General features: G+C 38.1%; 1 protein-coding gene across 1 annotated transcript in view; it reads right to left on the bottom strand.

The window, feature by feature from the left end:
* SHQ1 (SHQ1, H/ACA ribonucleoprotein assembly factor) overlaps positions 1-25,957 on the bottom strand; it is a 110,478-nt gene extending 84,521 nt beyond the window's left edge. The window contains exons 1-6 of the mRNA XM_051980861.1: positions 25,534-25,957; positions 23,149-23,213; positions 19,477-19,599; positions 18,383-18,546; positions 14,808-14,920; positions 7,753-7,883 (exon numbers count right to left, since the gene is read on the bottom strand). Of these exons, the coding sequence (XP_051836821.1) occupies positions 7,753-7,883; positions 14,808-14,920; positions 18,383-18,546; positions 19,477-19,599; positions 23,149-23,213; positions 25,534-25,676 (739 nt within the window). The 5' untranslated portion in view covers positions 25,677-25,957. The remainder of the gene's footprint in view (positions 1-7,752; positions 7,884-14,807; positions 14,921-18,382; positions 18,547-19,476; positions 19,600-23,148; positions 23,214-25,533) is intronic.
* Positions 25,958-26,394: the final 437 nt, after the last annotated feature.

Genomic DNA, 26,394 nt, shown 5'->3' on the forward strand with positions numbered 1-26,394 from the left:
GGCCTCATTTCCAAAATATATAGAGAACTGACTCAAATTTATAAAAAATCAAGCCATTCTCCAATTGATAAATGGTCAAAGGATATGAACAGACAATTTTCAGATGAAGAAATTGAAACTATTACCACTCACATGAAAGAGTGTTCCAAATCACTATTGATCAGAGAAATGCAAATTAAGACAACTCTGAGATATCACTACACTCCTGTCAGATTGGCTAAGATGACAGGAAAAAACAATGATGAATGTTGGAGGGGATGCGGGAAAACGGGGACATTGATGCATTGTTGGTGGAGTTGTGAACGAATCCAGCCATTCTGGAGAGCGATCTGGAATTATGCCCAAAAAGTTATCAAACTGTGCATACCCTTTGATCCAACAGTGTTTCTATTGGGCTTATACCCCAAAGAGATACTAAAAAAGGGAAGGGGACCTGTATGTGCCAAAATGTTTGTAGCAGCCCTGTTTGTAGTGGCTAGAAACTGGAAAATGAGTGGATGCCCATCAATTGGAGAATGGCTGGGTAAATTGTGGTATATGAACGTTATGGAATATTATTGCTCTGTAAGGAATGACCAGCAGGATGAATACAGAGAGGCTTGGAGAGACCTACATGGACTGATGCTAAGTGAGATGAGCAGAACCAGGAGATCATTATACACTTCGACAACGATATTGTATGAGGATGTATTCTGATGGAAGTGGATTTCTCTGACAAAGAGACTTAACTGAGTTTCATTGGAGAAATGATGGACAGAAACAGCTACACCCAAAGAAGGAATACTGGGAAATGAATGTGAACTATTTGCAATTTTGATTTTCTTCCCGAGTTATTTTTACCTTCTGAATCCAATTCTCCCTGTGCAACAAGAGAACTGTTTGGTTCTGCAAATATGTATTGTATCTAGGATATACTGCAACATGTTTAGCATATATAGGACTGCTTGCCATCCTGGGGGGGGGGGGAGGAGGGAGGGAGGGGAAAAAACGAAACATAAGTGATTGCAAGGGATAATGTCGTGTAGAAATTATCCTGGCATGGATTCTGTCAATGCGAAGTTATTATTAAATAAAATAAAATTTATTAAAAAAAAAAAAAAAAAAAAAAAAACACTAAATTCATAGGAACTAAGTAGGACATTCTTGATGAGAAGTACACTGATTATAAACTTAAACTTTATGTGCCATCAAAACAAACAATAATAATAAACCAAGACTCAGACTAAAATTAACCACTCAAAGATATAAGAAATGAGGCAAAGCCATCCTCAAAAAATCAGATCATCAACAAAACATCTGACATATACATTTACAAGTCCTTGGGGGGAAGAAATGTAGATAATTTCAAAGATAATTACTTTAATAATAGCCACAGTATCACATATGGCTATGAGATTAGAATAATAGCCCCATAAAGAAAGAGGCAAATCACATTAGATAACTATAACTCAATTGTGCTTATTCAGATTAAGATCTTTTTGATGGAACAATAAGAATTTAAAAGTCACTTGTGTTTCTAAAACTTGTATTGACTTATTTGGGAAGGAGGAGAGGAAAGAAAGAGACGGAGAAGCCATTTCCTTCTGCTCCAAAGGATGAGTAAGATAAAATGTTATTAAGATGACTTCCAGGGTGCTAAGTGAAATGAGCAGAACCAGGAGATCACTATATACCTCAACAATGATACTGTATGAGGATGTATTGTGACGGAAGTAGATTTCTTCGACAGAGAAGATCTAACTCAGTTTCAATTGATCAAGGATGGACAGAAGCAGCTACACCCAAAGAAAGAACACTGGGAAATGAATATAAATTGCTTGCATTTTTGTTTTTCTTCCCGGGTTATTTCTACCTTCTGAACCCAATTCTCCCTATGCAACAAGAGAACTGTTCGGTTCTGTACACATATATTGTATCTAGTATATACTGTAACCTATTTAACATGTATAGGACTGCTTGCCATCTGGGGGAGGGGATGGAGGGAGGGAGGGGAAAAAGTGGAACAGAAGTGAATGCAAGGGATGATATTGTAAAAAATTACCCTGGCATGGATTCTGTCAATAAAAAGTTATTTAAAAAATTTAAAAAAAAAAAAAAAGATGACTTCCAGGAAGGCAAAGGCGACAAAGAAGCGATTCCTAACAGTCTCTAAGAGGCAGGGATGTGACATTTCCCATAATCCTATCCTTCCTTAGGCAAATTTCAAACACCTTGACTTAAGAATTACTTTTCATTGGAAACCCGTTTCTTTTAGCCCACATTTTATCCCAGTTAAAGAGTAGATGAGCTGATCTCATAGTAAGAGTGAGGAATAATAACAGGTGGACAAGTGGAGTGCTCTACAAGTAACTTTCAAATGTCAGAAGAAAGCAGAGATTATAGCAGGTTAGACAGGGATAAGTAGGTCACAAACTATATCACTGGAAGGAATTTCCAAATGAATGAGATCACAGAACTATCAGTATCGCACAATAATTTTTAAAAGCCATACCTTCTATGCCTCAATTATTTGTCTCAAAAAGTATTTAATATGAAAAATCCTATTACTTAATTCTACATAAAGTCTCTGCATAAAATGAACATGTACACATGCATTTCTTACTTACAGATGCTACTGAATCCTTCAGAGAATCAGAAACAATGCACTTTCATACAACATATCTCAAGACCTTCCAACTTGCTTCATATAGTCTTGCTTTCAAATAACCTACTTTTAAAATGACAAATCCTGAAGGAAATGTGAAAAAACTGAGACTCTAATGAACTATTGGTGGGGTTTTGAAGTGATCCAACTATTCTACAGAACAATATGGAACTATGCACAAAAAACCATAAAACTGTGTACACCTACTGTCCCAGCAATACCACCACACACCCCCCCAAAAAAATCAAAGAAAAGGAAAAGGACCTATATGTACAAAAATATTGATAGCAGTTCTTAAATTGACAAAGAACTAGAAACGGAAGGGATACCCATCAATTGGGGAATGTCTGAACAAACCGTGGTATAAGCAATGATGAGGGAGATGGTTTCAGAAAAATTACAAGACTTGTAAGAACTGATGCTAAGTATGCAGAACCAGAAAACACTGTATCTAGTAACAGCAATATTGTAAAATGATCAGCTTTTTAAAAACTTAGCTATTCTGATCAATACAATGATCCAAAACAACTCCAAAAAACTCACCACCAGCTATCCACCTCCAGAGAAATTACAAATCCTGAGTACAGCCTAAAGCAGATTGTTTTTTACTTTCCTTTTCTTGCCTTAATATTTTGCAACATAGTTAATACTGAAATGTTCAGCATGACTTCACGTGTATAGTATCTATCAATCATATCACATAAGTATCCAATGGGATGGGGAAGGAAGTAAAGGAGGGAAAATACTGAGATCTTAAAATTTTTTTAATTTATGTTTTTAAAAAACCCTACTTTTTTACTGCTAATATTGACACTAAATTAGATACAGAATATCAGCAAGCTATGGTTCACACAATGATATGCAAGAGACCAAAGAAAATCAGAAGTAGTTATACTGTGCATAAATATTATCATTCCAACATCCTTATCAGAGAAAAATCTAATAATTTAAATAAAATAAAATGGCCTATTGTGAATTTTGGTAACTTAAGTTCAAACTTATGAAAGGAAATTACAAATAGGAGAATGCAATTTTTCTGCATTCTACTTTTAAAGTTAAGAATTGATACTTACCAGTTAATATTCACAATATTTCTAGTACATCTAAGTAGCTAAGCAGGTATACAGAGCATTAAGCCTTTAAATTATACAACTAATTTATTTTGTCTATCAAACCTATATGAAAGTTGTCCAACTGCTGAAAAATATAATTTTCCAAATCAAATCAAATGCAGACTCTGAACAATGGTGAAATAAATGTATGAATTTTTATCAAGTAGTCGCCATAAATGAGCTTTGATTATTACATGGGCCCAACTCTTAGTTTTCTAAGACATAATAAATTTTCCACAATATCACAAATTAGCATAAAACCAGATGGTCTTTTCTCCTCCTTTGCAGCCTTAGAACCTTATCACATACTTAAATACTGAAGGCAATGAAGAGGGGAGTATTAATACCCTGCAAACTGAGAGAACAATATTTCTATTTGGGCATGGAATTCAAACTACTTACAGGTTACACTTCCAAAATGAACACAATCTTAATATTCCAAGGAATATTATAAAAAGATTAGTTTGGAATGAGAGAAGGGAGAAAGACACTTTACAAACTGGATTCAGTTTTTAAATAATGATATAGCAACTACTGTTATAGCTGTTAGCTGTTTCTGATAATAAGCTGGACAGGTGGTCCACCTGGTGTTTATAATCTGCAGATGCAGCAATAAAATATGTGTGCTGCCTCATAAAATCACCTCTGACAGATTTTAAGGAAACATGCTAATTCATTTAACAAAAGAGGCACAGAAGACAGGCTATTTTTCTAACCTTTCTGTTTTTCAATGTCTTCAACTCGAAGCCTCCAAAAAATCATCAACTTTAACATATTAAGACACTAATTTCTTTGAATGTTCTAACACAAGTGAATCTTAAAAAGTAAAACAAAAAATGTCAAAAAAAAAAAAAAGTATTTTCAAAGACAAATAAAGTAAATGAAGTTGGGGCAGCTAGTTGGTTTCGTGGATAGAGAATCAGGCCTAAAGTCAGGAGGACCTGAATTCAAATCTGGCCTCAGATACTTAATACTTCCTACCTGTGTTACTCTGGGCAAATCACTTAACCCACTTAACCTCAATTGCCTCAGCAAAAAAAAAAAAAAAAAAAAAAAAAAAAAATTTCCTTTACCCAATTCAATATATCAAACATTTATTAAATGTTTACTATGTGCATGACACTTTGCTAGGCCCTGGGAACATGAAGATAAAAATCAAACAGTCTTTGACCACAAGGTAATGGACTGATACAACATGTATACAGATAAGCAAATACAATATAATTTGGGGGGAAAAAAGAGAGAGAGAGAGAACAGTAACAACTGGATTAATCCACTACCACCACTAGGCCTATATATACCCCAAAGAAGTCAAAGAAAAAGATCCCACTTGTACAAAAATATATAGCAGCTCTTTTTTGTATTAACACAGAACTAGAAACTCATCTCCTGACAAAGAAACGCCACTACTCAGGTTGAAGAATTAAACCTATTTTTTGTGAACATGGATAATTCTGCTTAACTATACATAACTGTTATAAAAAGGGGGGGGGGGGTTAAAGAAAAGAGAGTAGGAGAGAAAATTTGATTTTTCATCTAAAAAATTTAATTTAAAAATGACTTAATATCATATCTATACTGTACACAAGAATATCTTCTTCAGGGTTTAAAAAAAAAAAAAAGAACAAGAACACAAAGATTATTTTATTTCTTGGAGGGAAAAATACTGGACCAACCTGTAAAATCTTTGTCATAAATAGGCTGAACCTTGAAGGAAGCAAAGGTTCCTAAGAAGTGGCAGTGAGGACCTCGTGCATTCCAGGAAAAGGGCAATGATAAGAACCCTTTGGAAAAGTTAGGAGACCCACACTGAGAGAGAAAGGATGTAATATCAAATAAGTCTGGAAAGGCAGGTGCTAGTTTGTAAGAAACTTTTAATGTAAGGCTAACAAGTCCATATTTTATCCTGGGGCAATAATGAATTACTAAAGAATTTTAAACAAGGAAGTTAAACTGGCCAATTAAACTGGCCAACTTGCATCTTGAAAAATGAATTTAATATCTGCTGGAGGCTGGACTGAAATAGGAGAATGGTTGCAGGGAGTTATTACAAGAATCCAGGTGAGAAATGATAATGGCCTCTATTAGGCTGGCAGCTTTATGAGTGGAAGGGAGAACATAATGAGATGTATAAACACAACAAATGACATTTAACAATGACTGATGGCAGAGAGAGTGAGAGAAAGGAAAGAACTGTGGATGAATCCAGAGTTGTGAATCTTGATGTTTGGGTTCATGGTAGTGCTTTCACCAAAAATAGGAAGTAGATTTGGGAAAAGGAAAAACAATCAACTCTATTTTAGACATGTTGAATTTGAGATAGTTGTGAGGCAAACCTCCAAGTGAAGGTTAAAGGCAGAGTTTTAAGGAACACACTCATTCTTAGTGGGAAGAAGGGATGATCCCAAAACAAATTACAAACCAGATATCAAACACTTAAGATGGGAGCCAAGAGAATGCAATGACCTGGAAATTAACAGAAGAGAGGTTGCCCAGGAGCAGGACTAGTCAACAGTATCAAAACAAGCAATTTAAGAGAAAATTTATATTAAAAAATGTTATATATATAATCAAAAGGAATTCATTCCCCAGTAGATAAGTAGTCAAATTTTCAAAATTTTCAATTTTCAAAATGGAATGAACACTTTTCAAAAACAAAACCAGCAAATTATTAATAATTATATGAAAGAATACTTCAAGTCACAAATAATAAGGAAAAGGCAAAGAAATGAAGAAGAATCTTAACAATGTAAAAAACAAAAGATATAACTAAAAATTTATTTTAACAAATGAACATGGGCAATCATGGATAAGTGTTTCAGGTGAGCACTGTGATCATATATCAGGGTGGAAGGAGGGAAAAAGTGATTTGTAAATGGCTTTTTCTAAAGGTTTGCCTGCGAAAAGGAGAAAAGAAACAAGATCAATTCTTTTCTCTTCAGAGCTTAACATAGTGCCTGACACAAAGTAGGTGCTCGACTGATTAATTGATTAATCAATAAGCATGTATCTAGTATTTGTTTACATGTATAAGTTATATATGTCTATGTGTTGTATCTCTGGCATTACCTTCTCCTAATTCTATATCCAATCTGCAAACAAAATACATAAGTAATAAATGGACCAGTGGACTTAAAAAAAAAAAAGATCAATTATTAAGGAAAGGGCTGTATTCAGTGAGCATTGGTCAAGACAAGACTGTAGAGGCCCGGCCATTGGTAGGCAGCTAATGGAAAAAAGAAAGATTGAAGAAGGGTAGGAATGAGACAAGCTCCTCTGGATGGTAGGAAGGGAAGGGGCAAACATCACAAGCAGAATTGTTGTTCTAGACAAGAAAGGACTCCTGCTATTCAGAGACCAGAGCAGAAAAAGAGAGAAAAGCTGGAAGATGCTGAGAAGAAGAGAGGAAGGTTATAGAAGATGGCATCTATTTGTAAAGTAGCAGGCAAAGAAGGATCCCTCTGCTGTGTGAAAGAAGGGGATGAAGATACTGCAGGGAATTGATGGACAGATGATTTGGAGTAACCATCATGGGAAACAAGATGAATAAATTAGGTATACAGAAATAATCTTTCATGAAAAATAACCATTTTAGTACAAAACTACTCCCTCCACAAATGACGAGTCGTCATAGACAAAAACATTCAGCATCCAGTTGCCAAATTTCTGGTGATAAAAGCTCCTTCAAATTTAGTTTGGCCTGTGCTAAGACAACAGTGGCTCTGCCTATTGTAAGACGGGTACTTGAAACCTTTCCAACTTTGAAGGGCCTCTTGTAGTACTAACCCTTTTGGCACAGCCTTGGAAAATCAGAATTCTTTCAATGCCATGAAAAGATTGGAAAAGGACTTTAGAAGAAATCAAAATCTTACCTCCATACTACAGGCAGTCACAACAGTGTATTTAGTCAAAAGGCTAGTAGATGGGGATAAATATCATAAAACTTGACACTAATGAGACCAAAACAAAACAAAGTGAATGAAAGTGTGAGTTTACCCTGAAATTCTTCTGGATTACTCTGCTCCTGATTCTTTTCCGGAGAGGCCATCATTTTTGCAAATGCTACAGTCCACCAGGGCTTATACTTCAAAAAATTTTTAATAGCTTCATCTTCAAAATAGTCCGCTCTGGAAAAACAGGGGATGCACTTGTTATAATGAATTGTCACATCTTATATATTTTTAATCTTTCTTTCAATAAATCACATTAAATGGAATATGCATATCCTAGAAGAAACAGGACATAACACTTCCTAACTGTGTGACCCTGGGCAAGTCACTTAACCCCAATTGCCATAGGAAAAAAACAAAAAATAAACAGGATAGGTAGTGCTTAAGAACACCAGGCCCAAAGTTGCATCTAGTTTCAGATGCTTACCAGAAGCGTGACTGGGCAAGTCATCTGTTTGCCCCAGTTTCCTCATCTGTAAAATGAGCTGGGAAAAACAATCAGCAAATTATTCCAGTAATCTTACCAATAAAAAATGGGGTCACAAGTGAAATGGACTGAACAATAATTCTAGAAGAAAGGGAGATGTGTTCAATCCATACTTGTAGCAATTTCTAATTACATTTAACTTTTCCTTGGTTGCTAATTATCATGTAATTAAAGAAAAGCACACATCAGAAATGTCTTCAAACAGTAAAAGCATATACCACACAGCCCTCCTCTCACCAGCATTTCACAGTGGAGACTTTTAACAGGAAGAAGTCCTACATCTGGCAGCATACAAATGTCTAATCATTCCACACATCAGGTTTTGGGAAGATTATTATAAGCAGGAAGGTTTTTCAATCAAACAGAAAAAAATAAATCAACACAAAGTTTTGATCAGAATCCACACAGCCAGCCTCCCACAATTTACTGGAGTCTTTCCTCTTTTTTCCAAAGTACTCCAAAACAATTCTTAATACAATGAAGGAGAAGCACCGAAGAGGAACTTGGCAAATTCATTAATTTTGGTTACTGTAGTTACTGACGTGTGGCAGACAAAAGAGAGGAAGGGAAAGTGAGATTCATCTCTCCCCCACTGGGCGGGTTCTTCCTAATTGTTCCTGCTTTCGTCTGCCCCTAGACAGAACATTCTCATGCTTGCACACCCCGTTGTCACTCCTGGCATCAGGAAAAACCAGAGAACAGAACACAACCTGCAAGGGAACTTCTTTAACGTTCTCATTAATCATTCCACTTAAAGTCTTGCTTATCACTTCAAAGAAAGCAGAAAACTCTTTATGCGGGAGAGATAAAATGGCCCCTAGAGAATGGCTACAGTAGCTTCAAGTCTGCCCCAATGTCCCGGTTCTGAGCTCTCCTAGTCTAAACTGAAAGCGACTAAGTAGAGAAGGTGGCTAAGTAAATCATTGTCAAAACGGAGGGGACAGGGAAAAAGAAAGGTTGGAAGGAAAACTCCAGGCATGTGAATGAAATCCTACAGCCTTTCAAAAGTGGGGCTTGGCTTGAAGAGGCCCAGATTCAGTCAGGAAGACCTGAGTCTGAACCTGGTCCTGATACTTTCTAGTTGGATGCTCCACGGCAAGTGACCACCGTCTGCCTCAGTTTGCTCCATCATAAAATGTGGCTAATAATGGCACCTATCGCAAAGGGCTGTTGTAAAGACCAAATAAAATGAGCTAATATATGTAAGGTGCTTTACAAATCTTAAAACATGATCTAAATGTTAGCAATTACTTATTAATATTAGTATGAATATTATCACCAGATCAAGATTGCAATAACTTGGTAGGCTGATTACATGTAGTACTTGCAGTGCCTTTTGACTTTCTTTGAAATTACTTTTACAACTGTTCAAATGCATCTATCAATGACATTCAAGATGACTTTAGAAATGCAACATCAGCAGTATTTAAAATTATAACAGGGGAAACTACAACTTCTACCAAAAAAATGCTTTCAAGAGAAGAAAATGTAATGGAAACTACTAAAACCACTATTACCAAAAAGTCCTACTGGCATTTTACATAAAATAAAATTACGGTACATATCTGACAATACTCACTACCAGAAAAATTTTAGATTAAGACCAAACCCAATTTCTATTTTGACAAAAAAATGACCATCATACCATAAGTGTACCTACCATACTGAGAACATACTTTCTGACAAAATTTCACCCAATAAAATTCAGTTAAAAATCCAATCAATTAAGTTCAAATCTCTTAGTCAAATTTTATGATGCCAAAATGTATTTGTTCACTTTCTTGCCTTGGAGACATAATAAACTAAACTTATTTCAAATTATCTTTAATGACTCCAGTCAAAATTCTGAATAAACACCTCATTTTCGAGGAGTAACTACTTCCTTAATTGATGGTTTTTCACAAGAATATTTTTCTGAAGCAAATTTTACCTCAACATTATGAAATCCTATCATAATGGTCGGGGGAGGGGGAAGGGGGGGTCTATCATCATACAAATAGCATAGTAAATTTCTCAAAAAATAGTTGGCAATCTCTGAGAGATCTGTCCCTCTACATTCCTATTCCTCTTTTCTGAGGCTCCTCCTCCTATTTGACTTTAATACTGTTTTTTGTCTTATGTCTACCTTAGTCCCTGCCCCAACCCCGTAGCTCAGTTGCACATTTAAAGGAGACTGAAGTTCTTCTCTTCACTTTTCTGTGTGACTTCAGCATTTCTTTGCAAACTACAAAAGGACTAGGTAAAAGTTTGGTCTAGAACTTCAATTTAGGAAAACAAGTTTCAGATCTCTTTAAAGACCTTTTACAGACATAGGTGTATATGCAAACTTATATAGATGTACAAAAATGTTTTTTGTCGTTTTGGGGGTTTTTTTTAGATTATACATGTACATTCTTCTTTACATATTTCCACGTGAGTCGTGTTGGGAGGAAAAAATCATAACAACAAGAGAAAAACCACGAGAAAGAAAACAAAAAGGGAAAAAAAAGATGAAAATAATGTGCACTGATGCACATTCAATCTCCACAGGTCTCTGGATGCAGATGGTGTTTTCCATCCAAAGTCTGGGATTGCCTAGATCACTGAACTGATGAATAGAATCAAGTCTGTCATGGTTTGATGATCACCTGTTCATCAAACAATCATAGCTGATCATCAAACAATCTTGTTACTGTATATATACATGGGCTTTCATAACCAATTTTGCTCCTCTCCCAGAAACTTATCTTTCATTTATAACAATGTTCTTTCTGAACTGTCTATAGCACTATTTCTTCTAGTGTTGTTTCACAGAATTAATTAATTACTTTAGGCAGGTTATGCCTACATAATAACTCAGAAGTAGATGTAGCAGGGTAGGAGATTAAGGTGAATTTATATTAACCCCAATAATTGCATATGTCACAAATAGAAAATGGCTGAAGCAGCTGAGGAATATGAATGTGACTGAACATTCCAGTACTGCAAGAAATGGCAAAATCAACCATTTCAGGAAACCTGGATACTAAGAACTGATATAGAGAGAAATGGTTAGAACTAGAACTTTTCACAGAAGGGCAGCAACAATAAACTTCTTTAAAAAAGAAATCACACATTTCAGCCTTTTCACTAATTCAGATCATTCTAATTATTTTGTACTGAGAGAATTTTACAAATAATCATTTCTTCAAACCTAATATTTGACATAAGATAATACCTTGGCAGTTTCCCCCTGTAAATCACCTCTTATTTCTAGGATCTTCAAGACAATAAACCAAAGACATAAACAGGATACTCTTTCTAAGTTCACACATCAGTTGAGAGTGAAAAAGAATCAGTCTTCTTACACAAGAAATTAGGCTAGTTTCAAAATATGCATAGTAAATAAATCGCATGTAGATAATCAACAAGTATACATTTGATTAAGCAAGTAACACATCAGAATTTGTAGAATGGCTAAAATTTAAAACCCAGAATAACCTAAGACACCATATAGAACAGGACCATACCTTCCATTCTGCCATTTTTCTTATTTTTTGGTCTTAATTGTAAATATCTTTTTCAGAGATTATGATAAAAGGCAATATTACTTGTTAATAAATAGAAAAAATAGTTCTTGCATAATAATTCAAGTAGTAAACTTCTGGATAAAGAAAAAGGAAAAAGGCAGAGAAAAATACAATTCTTATACAATGTTACTGATTATAAAACCAAATTTCTTAATATCCTTAGCTCAAGCAGTTATTTCTGTTCCCTTTTACAAGAACTAGTCAGTTGTTCTAATTAAGCTTTTTTCCCCTCAGAAATGTTCGTGATGTCCTTACCCTAGCCAGAGAAATTTGCTGACAATGAAGATTTCATTTTAAATATTCAGCATGAATATAAATGGGCTTCTTCAAATTGCTCTTCAGCAGACCTTTAAAACCACCAATAGGCAAGATAAACATAATTAGAAATGGCAACGTGAATGGGAGAATTTCAGATGTCCTCTAAAATATAAAAGATAGTCTGTTCTTACTGTCCCTTAAAAATGTCCCAAAATCTTGCTATTTATCACTATATTATATAGTATATGACATTTGCACATAAGTTGTACTTTATTCCAATTAGCCTCATACTGTGACAGGAGATAAAATATTAATTACTAGAACAACAGCAAGCATCCACAGATCATACATATGAAGGAATTAGGGGAAAAAATGTTAAGTTCTTTCTCTAATTTTCCAATGCAAATTCATGGTCAAAAATGCATTTCCCCCAAAAGGGAAAAATTTGTCAGGAATGAGATATGTTTAAAATATAATCTAGAAAAACTTTTGCAAGGGAAATAACTCAGTCAAAATGGTAAATTCAGAATTTTTTTTTAAGTTCTTTAAAATACATTCATAATTAATACTTTAGCCCTACTAAAATCTGCAAATGTTTCAATAACCCCAGTAAATTCAAATTAATACAAACATATGAAGTTGCAAACATACCCAAAGGTATTTAATGGTTTGAACAACAAACTTGACTACATATAGCAAAATCAGTTCATATAGTGATTTAAAACAACAATGGTTACTAGATCACTTTATGACAGTTGACCAAAAAACAGAGCAATACTAGAGCTGATGTGATAAAATAATAATAAGTGGCATTAGTGAAGCACTTTATGATTTGCAGAGTTTTAAACATATCCCTTCATTTGAGTCTCACCATCAAGCCTCAGGATAGACAAGCACTATGGGTATTACCCCATTTTAGAAATAAAGAAACTGCGGTGAAGAGAGATGAAATTGTTCATGGACAAGAAACAAGATTCAAACTCGGGTGCTTCCATCTTCAAGTCTAACATTCTATCCACTAAGCTACAATGTCCCTCTTGATTCCAAAACTTAGCTCTGACCCTTACTAAAAAAATACTTAACTATGTCTTGTCAAGATGATTCAGAAAATGCTAAATTAAAATATTAAAGGCAGACTACAGCTAACAGAGGGGGGAAATGTGTTTAGATATCTATATTAGTATTCTATTTATACTTTCTTGAAGAATTATTAGCTGAAGACAGGATTTAGCACATGAAAGTATTGGCTAAGCCTCAATCCTTGCTATAAATGCAAAGGAGGTAAAAATGGAGCTATACTTATGAAAATTCAAATAGTTTCATGTACTCAAGGCTTTGATCATTTTATCTTATTATTTTTATTTTAAAACATTTTTTTAAATAATGACGAATGTTGGAGGGGATGCGGGAAAACTGGGACACTGATGCATTGTTGGTGGAGTTGTGAACGAATCCAACCATTCTGGAGAGCAATCTGGAATTACGCCCAAAAAGTTATCAAACTGTGCACACCCTTTGATCCAGCAGTGTTACTTCTGGGCTTATACCCCAAAGAAACACTAAAGAAGGGAAAGGGACCTGTATGTGCCAAAATGTTTGTGGCAGCCCTGTTTGTAGTGGCTAGAAACTGGAAATTGAATGGATGCCCATCAATTGGAGAATGGCTAGGTAAATTGTGGTATATGAACGTTATGGAATATTATTGTTCTGTAAGGAATGACCAGCAGGATGAATACAGAGAGGACTGGCGAGACTTACATGAACTGATGCTGAGTGAAATGAGCAGAACCAGGAGATCATTATATACCTCAACAACGATACTGTATGAGGATGTATTGTGATGGAAGTGGATTTCTTTGATAAAGAGAGCTAATTCAGTTTCAATTGATCAAGGATGGACAGAAGCAGCTACATACAAAGAAAGAACACTGGGAAATGAATATAAACTGCTTGCATTTTTGTTTTTCTTCCCAGATTATTTATACCTTCTAAATCCAATTCTCCCTGTGCAACAAGAGAACTGTTTGGTTCTGCAAACATATATTATATCTAGGATATACTGCAACATACTTAACATATATAGGACTGCTTGCCATCTAGGGGAGGGGGTGGAGGAAGGGAGGGGAAAAATCAGAACAGAAATGAGTGCAAGGGATAATGTTGTAAAAATTTACCCTGGCATGGATTCTGTCAATAAAAAGTTATTATAAAATAAAATAAAATAAAAACAAAAAATAAAATAAAACATTTTTTAAAAAACAAATGAAGTAATTAGCCTTTATAATAGAACAGTCAAAAATATCCATAATAACTGTATTTAGTATTCTATTTTACCTTAGAGAAACAAAGCTTGAAGTAGCTATTACACATCTGCTATTGCTAAAGTAGTCATCTAGGAAATAACATTTCACAACATAATTCATAGAGGCACTGCCTGAGAGCTTAGCTCAATGGCCAGTAAGATAGAAGAAGTCTCCTGTACCATAGTCACATCACACAAGAAAGGCTGGTAAGAGAACCAGCTTCAAACTCTGGCTAATATGTACAACCCACGTTAACTTGGGCAAGAAGTGATTCCCTGGGCTGAAGTTCACTCATCTATAAAAAAAGAAAATGGGCCTAGATGAATCAGAAGGTCCTTTCCAATGTGAGATCCTATGGCCTCCATAAAAATTTTAAAAATCATTGACTTTCTCCCCCAAAAAAACAATTTTTAAAATGTTGTCCTCAAAACTAGGGCTAGGGAAGGAGTGAGAAAGTGATGACTATTTCACCCAATGAAGCTCAAGAACTTAACACTGTACTTACAAGTAATGATCAGGATCAAATTTAGACTCTTCAGCAGCGATCCTATTCTGTCTTCGTTCAGCTGGGGAAGTGGAGTCTGGGTTTTTAAGGTCAATGACATCACTCAATTCTTCCTAGAGGCAGTAAGTAAAAAAAAAAAAAAAAAAAAAAAGGAAAAAGTGAACTGAGTCGCCTCAAATATATGTATGTCAGCCTCAAGACATACAATTCAGACAAAACATCAAACATAAAATGTCTGATTTATCAGTAAGTTGATTCATAAGACATGATACCAGATGCTATCAGTAAAAAGGAAATGAATAGCTCTCTTCAAAGATACAGCAGTAAACAGATGTTTGCTACTGAATTAAATGGCAATTTGATATAGGAAAATGAATAAACTTATTATGCTACCTTATATTCAGAACTTTTCAAAATGCTTTCCTATCTATGAACAGAAAAATGTTTCATTAGAAATGTTTGATTTTTCACTTAGGAAGCTAAAGAAAACTCCACACAAAACCATTTTCAAGAAATTCATGTCTACGATAAAATGTTTCTACCTAACTCCACATATCTTTCCCAATCCAAATAGAAATATACAAGGAGACTGCTTAGCCAGCCATTTCTTTTTGGACCCTATTGATGAGGACAAAGAAAGCATATGTTTCATGGACCAAGGTCTAACCTCTGAGCAGCCAGCTCGCCAACAGAAGCTGACTGGAAACCAACAGCTCAATCCTACCATGTACAGAAAGCCTCAGACAAGTGGTGATGAAATCTGCCTAACGATGATGCTATTATAGGCTGGTTGGTTCTGAAAAATTCCAACGAGCAGGCAACACTCTTATTAAAGACTTAGCAACGGTGAAGAAGGCCTAGTGGGCCAACAGTGCAGTAGTACGCAGCAGGCCCGATGTAACCCACCCTCTTCTCTGAAACAACCCCAAGCTCCTCGGGAGTCCACTCACACTAAGCAGCGGTCACTATAGCCTGGGACATTGCAGGACAAGCAACCCGACACATGCAGTTTGTAATGAAACCCACCGAGGGCTCCAACACTTGTGCAGTTGGGACAGGATGGGGAGACTGTGAGTAGTCCCCACATTCTCCCACCACACCAGCTAGGGGGAACACGTGCGAGGGACTTGGGGTGCACTTTGTCCCAGGTGGACGGACAGACCAGACAAGGCAGATGTGGAGGGAAGCCCTCGCAGAATGCTCGTTGATGCTCTTTCCAGTGCCTCATTTGTTTTATTCTCAGGCCTGCTTCTAAACATCTCCCGGACAGAAGTGAAATAGGATCTCAGGAAAATGATTTTTCTCAAAGCCTCAGCTGTATGTGACCCACTGAGCCAAATACTAACTATGACCCAGACACATAAAAAGACCCAGACCATGGGCACTTAATTTTCATTCTTTGTTGTTTTGGGAGGGGTTGGGTGAGGCAAGCTGGGGTAAGTGACTTGCCCAGGGTCACACAGCTAGGCCATGTAAAGTGTGTGAGGCTGGATTGGAACTCAGGTCCTCCTGACTGCAGGGCTAGTGCTCTGCACCATCCAGGGGCCCCAGCACCTCATTTTTCTTTGTATTCTATAAGAGTTTTCACTGTATTCTATAAGAGTTAAATGGAAAGAGAGAGAGAGGAACATGGACTCGAGGGAGGCCCCGGGAGTCCCCAAGGCTGGCAGCTTTCTGTGTGCAATTCCCCTCTTCCAAATACTGACACAGCGCCACAGCCCAGAGACACCCTCAAGTCCAACCCCTCGGGGCAGGGACACACTTACACGGATAATAAACCCTCAGGTCTGCCTCAACAGTCATAATAACTTCAGGAATTTATCTTGTCCCAAAGCAGCAAACTATACCCCAGTTTGTCATTTTAAATGGGAAAGCAGTATTTTAGAGCATGTTAAAGTTGACTTTAAATCTGCAATTTTAAATTAGTAGCAATTTCCTCAAAGCTATTATTCATGCAGCAATTATTTCAATTTCTTCTAACTGCATTACTGGCATGAATTATTAAAAGGGTCATATTTTTAGTCTAAAGCTATAAATCTGTTTTAATCACACAGAATGATTATCATAAATAGAGTACATAAAATTACACAGGAACTCTGCAGACAAACCCAACTATGCAAGGTTAGTTGGTTTTTTAATTTCTAGAGCTTTGCCCATAAAATAAAGTTTTGTGCCGTATGAATAGCCTTCCCAAAAAAGTATTTACTATTTTTTAAAGTACTTTTTAACATCTCAGTTTGTATGCATTTGTGGGAAATCTAGTAATTTCTTAATGTTTATGAGCATGATGGGTTAAAAGTAATGCAAAAGGAAAAAAAATAACTTTACAAAATCTCAAAAACTGGAAAGAATGAAATCTAATCTATACGTTGTAGCAAAACCCTTTTGAAAGATAAAACAGATCAATCAGGCAGCTTTACTTGACTACTAATTAAGCCTTCTTTTACATATTTGGGAAAAAATGTAAAATGAGATTCTATTAAAAGCTTTACTTTTCAATGAACTTATTTTAGCATAAGCACAGGCCAGTCTGGATCCAATACAGAATAAATCCTGTTTTATACAAGCATAAGGAAGAGGACTGAAATAGCCTTAAGGCATTCCTGATGTATACCCAGCAACCTGTCTAGAAATCATTAATCTCTTACTGAACTACAGAAAAGTCTCATTGAAGCACAAAGAACTCTACAAGCACACCGCTGTCTGCATGGCTGTGGCTGCCTGATCACCGCACAACACTCCTGAAGCTCACAAGGAGGGAGGGAGCAAGTCCAGAACACACAGCGGAGCTCCCCATCCTCCCCAGTCCTCCTGCCCTCACAGGTCCCATAAACAGCCCCACATCCAATAAACTAAAGCACAAGGTATCCCAAAGACTCAGTGTAACTTTAGGCTCTTAACACCACACAGACTCTTGGGATACACTGCATCTAATGAGCTGTTAAAAAATGTGGTTTAAAAAAAAAAAAAAAGACAGTAGCTCACAAATATTTTCATACTAGAACATCCCTTGGGACAATCATTTAAAGTGTCTCATCTCACAGAATGTAGCCTAATGTTTGAGCTGCAGGAGGTAATGAAGACAGTATCTTTTTTTCTGTTGGGACTCATCCCTATTTCCATCCACAGAGATGGCTTATTACCTTTTTCATTTACAAATAACAAGTGCCTACTGGGTACTAATAGTAATAATCTTTATATGGCGCTATGTGCTAAGTCCTTTATCTCATTTGATACTCATCACAACCCTGGGAAGCAGGTCCTACTGTTCCCATTTCAGAGATGACAAAGCAGAGGCAAGCCTTCAGGGACTTGGTCGGGGTCACCCAGCTCATCGGCGTCAGAGGCCAGATTGGTGCACAGGTTTCCCAGACCCCAGGCCCAGCATGCATTATGGCTGCACCCTATTCATCAAAAGCTTAGAAAAAAGAATAGCCAAAATACATTGAATAATAAGAACCCACATTTTTATCAAGCTCAGTGAAAATGCTGGCTGAGTGAATTTCGGTTTGAGAATCAATGATTTCAAGCATGAGAAAAAAGTCTGAGACATTCTTCAAAAGGAAACAACAAACCTGTAATCTCTTAAACACTCCTGTGCGCAAGTTTCCAAACCCATAATGGTACTGGGAATTCAAATCATCTGCCGTTAATTCTTCATATGGAAACTGCTCAATTTCCCAATCAAAGTCTTCTTCTTCCTCATCTTCCTTACAGTCTACAGGAACCTCAGAAGAACCTAAATATGTTGAATAGTACAAAGGAAAGAGGATTATTTTCATATTATGGAAATGACTTCCTCATTAGAAATTCATGAACACAATGGCTGAAATTCAAGTTCAAGTTTTTCATTGTTCCCAAAAGACTTTACCTTACACTTCTAAATTTTCTTCCAATGAGTCCATTAGAGAAAGGTTTTTGTGTTTCTTTTTAAAAATGCATGCCAAAATAACAACATATTTACCCAGCACTTACTTTAGATGCTGGATGCTGTGGGGAATACTTTACAAACATCTTACAACACCCCAGGGAGGAAGGTGCTATTATTATCCCCATTTTACAAAGGAAGAAACTGATACAGACAGCTAAAGTGATTCCATGCCATTCTGCTACAGAACATAGCTATTGGGAGAAGGGTGAGCCCAATGACCTCCATTCTAAGTTCTGGCCATTGGCACAACAGAGATTGCTACCTCAGCACATACTTTGTGAATCTGTGAAAAAAGAAGTAATCTTCTGATACCACTTCCCATGGTTGTATTTAGGACTAAAGTGTTTTAATAACCTTTTTTCTCAATACATTTTAATCCCCTCAGCTAGAGTCTGAGGACAATTTTGTACTTTGGCTCCAAGAAATATATGAAAAACACTCCCTTTAGGCAAACAAGCACATATTTTCTAACATCTCTGAAATTGGGAAGGGGGGGGGAGGGGAGGATGGTAGAAGAGAGGAACTCTCTCAGCAACTTTTTTATTACCTTTTTTATTTCTTACTGGGGAATCCCAATACAATTTGTAAATCTATAGCACCTACCTTTTCTACCCTTCCACAAACATACAGCCATTAGCTCATACGATCTGCTCTTGCACACAATCACCTATCATGTCCATTCTCTTGCCTTTCCAACAACTCCAAAAGCTTTCCTGTTCCTGATGGCTATGTACATACCTGTCACTTCCACAAGGGGCTTTGCAGATCTGGTTTTCTTTGATGCCAGGAGGGCCGTCAACATATTCAGTCCCTCAAAATGCTGACCAGGAGTCTCTTTTGACATTCGAAGAGTAAAGATTCCTTAAAAATGAAATATTTTCTGAATTAAAAGGATCTATAGTTTAGTATAGAACATACGATTTAACAGACAGCATACATTTTCATTTATTTCAAAATTGGTTTTAAAAGATATACGTAACAGTGAATCAGAAGTTCCTGAATTTAAAATTCTGCCATTCCTTTATCTGAAAATAACTTTCATCACTTGCATCTCTCCCTATGCCTTTTTCCTCTAACTCTAATAGAGATCACCTTATGGGGATCATTGCTCATCTCAGGCACAGGCCTTGTTCTCATTTTGCTGTCCCCCCCTTCAGATCAGATCTCAATCCTATAGTCAGAACCTTGTCAGTTCTCCCGGAATTAATTACCTCCTCTATTCAGATGAGTCACAAATCTAGAGCCTGCCATCACTAGTTACAGTCATATATTTCAAGTTAAACATTCAGATGTCCAATAGTAAATTGCTTTTCATCCTAAACCCACTCCTTCCAAATTTTCCTATTTCTGTAAGAGGGATCACCACTGTTCCAGTCTCCCAAGTCTGTAGTATCAATATTATCCTTGTCATCACAATCCCTCCACTGCCCCACAGACCCAATCGGTTGTAAAGCTTGTTTCTTACTCAGTTTCCAATCTTTACCAATCTCAGCCTGGATTACAACAGTCTCCTAATTGGTCTCCCAGCTGCTTTAAGTCTCTCCCCATACTGTACATTCTATATGCCCCTCAGCCAAAGCAATATTCTTTAAGTGAAACGCTGGACCATGTGATTCTCATGCTCAGTCACCTTCAGGGGCTCCCAAATGGCTCCAAGCTATTTAAAGCCTTTGCAGCCTCTCCCAACCTATTTCCCCAGGCTCAATGGACAGGCTTTCTCTCTCCTACCCTCTGAGATCCAGCCAAAATAGCCTTCTCTCAAAGTTCCTCAAAACTGCCATTCCACCTGCTCTCCACTCCTCGAGTGCCTAGAACTCGATTCCTTCTGATACTCTTCCTTAGTACCAATTTCTGCAAGAAGCCCTTCCTAGTCCCCCAAATTTCTAGTGCTCTCTCTCTCATAAATCCTTGTATGTAATTGGGGTCTATATAATTATGCTATTTCTATATGTATTTGATATCTCCATTGCAACACAGGCTTCTTGTGAGCAGGAATTACATCTTTCTCCAGCATCTAGTGCAATATTTGGCATACTGTAGGTGCTTTAAAAATGATGGCTAATAAGATTATACAATCATCAATTCTGATGGATGTGGCTCTTTTCAACAATGAGATGATTCAGGCCAGTCCCAATGATCTTATGATGAAGAGGGGTGGCTCCCAGAAAGAGGAGTGTTAGGATTGAGTATGGCTCACAACATAGCATTTTCACTCTTTCTGTTGTTGTTTGCTTGCATTTTATTTTCTTTCTCATTTTTTTCCTTTTGGATTTGATTTTTCTTGTCCAGCAAGAAAATTGTATAAATATGTGTGCATATATTGGATTTAACATATATATTTTACCATGTTTAACATATATTGGATTACTTGTCATTTAGGGGCAGAGGTGGGGGAAATCGGAACACAAGATTTTGCAAGGGTTACATGTTGAAAAATTATCCATGCATATATTTTGAAAATATATACCTTTAAAGTGCTCCAGATCACTATTGATCAGAGAAACGCAAATTAAGACAACTCTGAGATACCACTACATACCTGTCAGATTAGCTAAGGTAACAGAAAAAGATAATGACGAATGTTGGATGGAATGTGGGAAAACTGGGACACTGATAGCATTGTTGGTGGAACTATGAACGGATCCAACCATTCCAGAGAGCAATTTGGAATTATGCTCAAAAAGTTATCAAACTGTGCATACTCTTTGATCCAGCATTGTTTCTACTGGACTTATATCCCAAAGGGTAAAGGAGGAAAAGGGACCTGTATGTGCCAAAATGTTTGTGGCAGCCCTCTTTGTAGTAGCAAGAACCTGGAAACTGAGTGGATACCCATCAACTGGAGAATGGTTGAATAAATTATGCTATATGAATGCTATGTTGTGTAAGAAATGATCAGCAGGATGATTTCAGAGTGGTCTGGAGAGACGTATATGAACTGATGCTAAATGAAACGAGCAGAACCAGGAGATCATTATACACGGCAAGAACAAGGTTATATAATGATCAATTCTGATGGATGTGGCTCTCTTCAACATTTTGATGATTTAAATCAGTTCCACTTGTGCAGTGATGAAAAGAGCTACCTACACTCAGAGAGAGAACTGTGAGAACAGATTGTGGAACACAACACAGCATTCTCACTCTCTCTGTTGTTATTTGTTTGCATTGTGTTTGTTTTTAAAGTTTTTCTTTTTCTTCCTTCTTCATCTGATTTTTCTTGTGCAACAAGCCAATTGTATAAATATGTGTATATATATATTGGATCTAAATGTATTTCAACATATTTAAAATGTATTGGGTTACCTGTCAGCTAGGGAAGAGGGTGAGGGGAAGGAGGGGAAAATTTGGAACAAAAGCTTATGCAAGGGTCAATGTTGGAAAAATTACCCATGCATATGCTTTGTAAATAAAAAGCTTTAATAAAAAAAATAAATAAAACTAAAATATTTTTTTAAAATTCAAATAAAATAATAAAAAAAGAAAAGAAAAACTTTTAATAAAAAATAAAAGTGATGGCTAGATGACTAATTGAGAGAGAAATGCCAAAAGTACATTGTAATTACGTTATGGAGGGCCAGGTGAAAGAGACTAGACAGGAAATGAAGAGTTACCAAAAATTCTGAGCTGGTATCAATCAAAGCTGAAGATAAGATTATCCTAGCAGTAACTAATGTGTGGAGCAAATTAACAAAACAAATACATTTATTAGGAATCTATTCCAACTGTCTAGGTCAGAGGCCTTGGAATTATTAACAATGGGAAAATAAAAGTGAACAAACATAATATGTGCAGCTAGATAAAGAAAGAAAACTGAAATTCATATAAACTATGTAAAGAAAATTTAAGCTGTCTTTGAATGCTATTCTAGAATACTGGCAAATTAAGATATTATAGTTTGCTTTAATTTTTAAATTGCACAGAAATAATATTGAAATGCTGAGCTATCAATTCCATAACAAAGGTCACCGTTTGTAGATTACCACATTTAGAAGTTGTCTCACACTTTGACTTCCAAATATCTTTCAATAACCATAAAAAAGGATAAGTACGGAATAACCAGCACCACCATAAGTGACAGATTCCATTTTAAAGGTTCCAAAGCACTTTTTATTATTCCATTTAACACAGAATATAAAATCACAGAACTCAAAAGCAAAGAATGAGCTCAGACATTACCTAGTTCAACTCTCTTATTTCATAGATAAGGTACATTATGATAAAATAGATTAAAATGACAATAGCAAATAAAAGCATTAAAACAAAATGTTAAACATGCTATACTAAGAAATAAACAAAGAGTAATGGCATGTTTTATTACACTGATTCTAGTTCCACCTAGAGATTCCCAGAGTGTCTCCAGTTATAATCATGTGATTATTGTGGGCTTAAAAGAATCCAATGGTGTACCTTTATCCACGTCATAGGAACCATCTTCTTCTCCATTTTCCACAATTCTTCCGGGAAGAGTTAATCTGTGAATTTGAAAAAGACTTTATCAAGCACTTAAATCAAACCCAAATTTTAGCTATTTAGTGACATTACAAAAACTACAGTAAAAATGACTTACCTAAAGAAAGCCCACTAAGATGAACAAAATCACATTTGGAAAAAAAAAATTCCTCTGCAAGTTACTAATCCTTGTTTTCCCTTTGAGGGAACAGGATGAGGACCTGTGAATTTGCTTATATGGAAGCTCCACCCACAAAGGCTTACGGTAAGCCAATCTCTAACACAAACCTGTACTAAATTCCCACATTCCTAGAAATTGCCTCACAATTTAAGAAGGTAAAGGACTTGTTCAGGGTCACTCAGCTTGTATCCCCAGAATGCACCATTAGTACAGCAAATCGGAGAGGTGGCAGGATGGCACAGTAGGAAGAGCTCCCCACCTGAAGTCAGGGGGACCTGTACTCAGATTTGGCCCCAGCCATTTAACATTTGCTAGTTGAGTGACTCTGGGCAAGTCACTTAACTTCAACTGCCTGGGAGAGGGAGTGGAGACTCATTCTCTTTCTTCAGAAACCAACAGATCTCTCAGTATCCCAGTTTCTGCCAAGGCCACCCTTCCCAAGGGGTTCAAGTTCACAACCCTGCGGGTCATCTCCCTCCCAGACATCTCACACTGGACATCTCATCAGCTTCTCAGACTTCACACATCCAAGAGAGGACTTAGCATCTTGCCTGGTTAATACTCCCCTGTCCCAACTACCCTGTTCCAGTCCCAGGCAAACCCAGGGCTCTACCGGGCGTTACCATGTCCTCTCCTGCTTCCTCCACAGTTCCAATCTTGCCTTCCCTCCCATCCCAACGCCTTGGGTCACTGAATTCTGGCCTCATGCACTAAACCCAAGTGCAGGCTGACTCAGTCCAGCTCCATGGTCTCAGAGCAAACAGAAAGGCAGTCCTGGGCTCCTGAAGCCCTTCACAGCCTGGCTGCTGCCCTTCCAGCTCCTACAGACTTCAAGACTCAGCCACACTGTTCCCTGAGATCAGCTCCTCCCCAGATACTCACAGGCCCCAATACCCTCCCCTCCAATTTCCTCCAAAGTGAATCTCCAATCCCACTCGTGTCCCCTCGGAGGTCTCCTCTAACACCTTTCCTTGGGGGCCGCCTCCCACTTACAACCCATAGTCCTGAATGTATAAATGATCACTATTTACAGCAATCAGGCATTAAGTAAACTCCTTATCAGGCACAGTGATAAGATCCTGGACACAAAAAGAGGCAAAAGACAGTCCCGGCCCTCAAGGAGCTTACATCTAAAACCGCAGCAAACACACACACACAAAGCAAGCTATCCACAGAACAAATGGCCTTGCTGGGGTCTTTGGGGCATCCAGTCTGATAACCCAACAGACAGCTGGAGATGCCAGTCTGCAGGTTGGGAGCCAGAGATCAGTGCTCCCTGAGTAGCTCTGAGACCAGCACAGAGATCAGGGAGCAAGAGAAGGGGGCAGCCAGCCACAATCCTCATATGACTGAGGGAATCATCTCACGTTCAAACCTGAGGCCCAAACCAAGAGAGAAGGGACCAGACGGGGAGATGCTCGCAGGGACGCTTTATGGGGGACTACTCCCAGAAACTCCATCATGGTCAAGGAGCCCTTGTAGCTACTTTTGTTGTTTGCTGCACTGGAAACTGAGCAGTTTCTGAATCAGGTAGATTCACAATTGGAAACGGGCCTGAGAGGTGATCTATGCCAAACCTAGCAAAGAAACTGGAAAACAAGGTGTATTGCCCCAAGTCATATGCGCCTTTACTCCCACTACAAATCCAGATTTCGCACTGCACTAAAAAGGCAGGAACGCATCAGATTTCGGACTTCTTCCACCAGACGCTCAGTTTTTCCAACCTTTTTGTCTTGTTTTTGTTCTTAGGGGAGGTTACAAGGACCCCAATATCCTAAGTGCCAGGCACTGTGTTATGCAAAAAAAGGTACTGAGGGGAGTAATTCACAAAAAGGGGATAAAATCTATTTTTATAAAGACATTGACAAGGAAGAACAGAAAAGTGGCGAAACCGACCCTCCGCACCACGGTGGGGCGCCTGCTTTGGGATAAAAGTTTTCCTTCCTCACTTTCAGTGCAGTGTGTTTAGCTAAGTTTTGGGAGGTTGTTTTTTTTTTAAGTTGGTACTTAAGGGAAAAACTTCCGAGTCCCCAGATGGCTCCCTGCATTTATCCCGCAGCCCGGTCACTGCCAGGGGTCTAGGGCTTCCGGGCTTCCACGCACGCTCTACTTCCCCCGACCCCGCCCCAGCTCTACCGGAGGTGGGTCACGCCCGCACTCGCCTGAGGAAGTACGGCTTCGCGTAGAACTTGAAATCGAAGCCCTCGAAGTAGACCTCGAATTCACCGACGCGCGCGTAGGGCACGCGGATGGCGATCGTCAGTGACTCGGCGTCCTGACTCAACTCGAACGCGGGCGTGATCATGACGCAGCGAGGGCGCGGCGGACGGCTCGGGAATGGATTGGCCAGACGGCGGATCCCCCACCGCGAGCACGACCCGCACGAGAAAGCCTCAGGTGGAAGGGGCGAAGATGGATAATTCTGCTATCGGAAACTTAACCGCATAGAAAAGATGCCCTCTTTGCGGGTGCTGACTGACGGAAGCGCTAGAACTTCTCGTCCCCAGTAGAATAGTGGAACGCACGCCGTGTAATCATTAGGACCATGCTGTAGGCACACCTTCTTCCCCTGGCTTAGAGTCGGATTTCCGGGTCCCGGCGGAAATGGCGCTAGCACGGACAGGAAGTCCCTCCTTCAGTTGCCATGGGGACGCCACCGGCTTGTGTGGGGAGGAGAGGAGATAAAGGTGGGCGGAGTACGGGCGGGAGAGGAGGTGGCGCCGCCGCCGCGTCTGAGACCCGGCTTCTCCGGTCTTCCTGCGCCCTCCAGTCATTTCCTTCCTTCCAGTCGCATCCTGCCCGCGTGATCGCGCTCTGGGCCTTGTTTATAAATAGGATGCTCGCACCCGCAGTCTGTAGAAACGGGAGTCCATGAACTCCTCTTCCAGCCCATTCTTATCCCGCGTGAAGAAATAATAATAAAAATAGCTACGTCTCTATAGCAATTCCTACGTGCGGGGCACCGTGCTAAGTGCGGGCTTAAGCCCCAGTCTATCCACCACCCACGTGACCCGAAGCGAGTG

Source organism: Antechinus flavipes, chromosome 1 (genome assembly GCF_016432865.1).
Source record: "Antechinus flavipes isolate AdamAnt ecotype Samford, QLD, Australia chromosome 1, AdamAnt_v2, whole genome shotgun sequence".
NCBI lineage: Eukaryota > Metazoa > Chordata > Mammalia > Dasyuromorphia > Dasyuridae > Antechinus > Antechinus flavipes.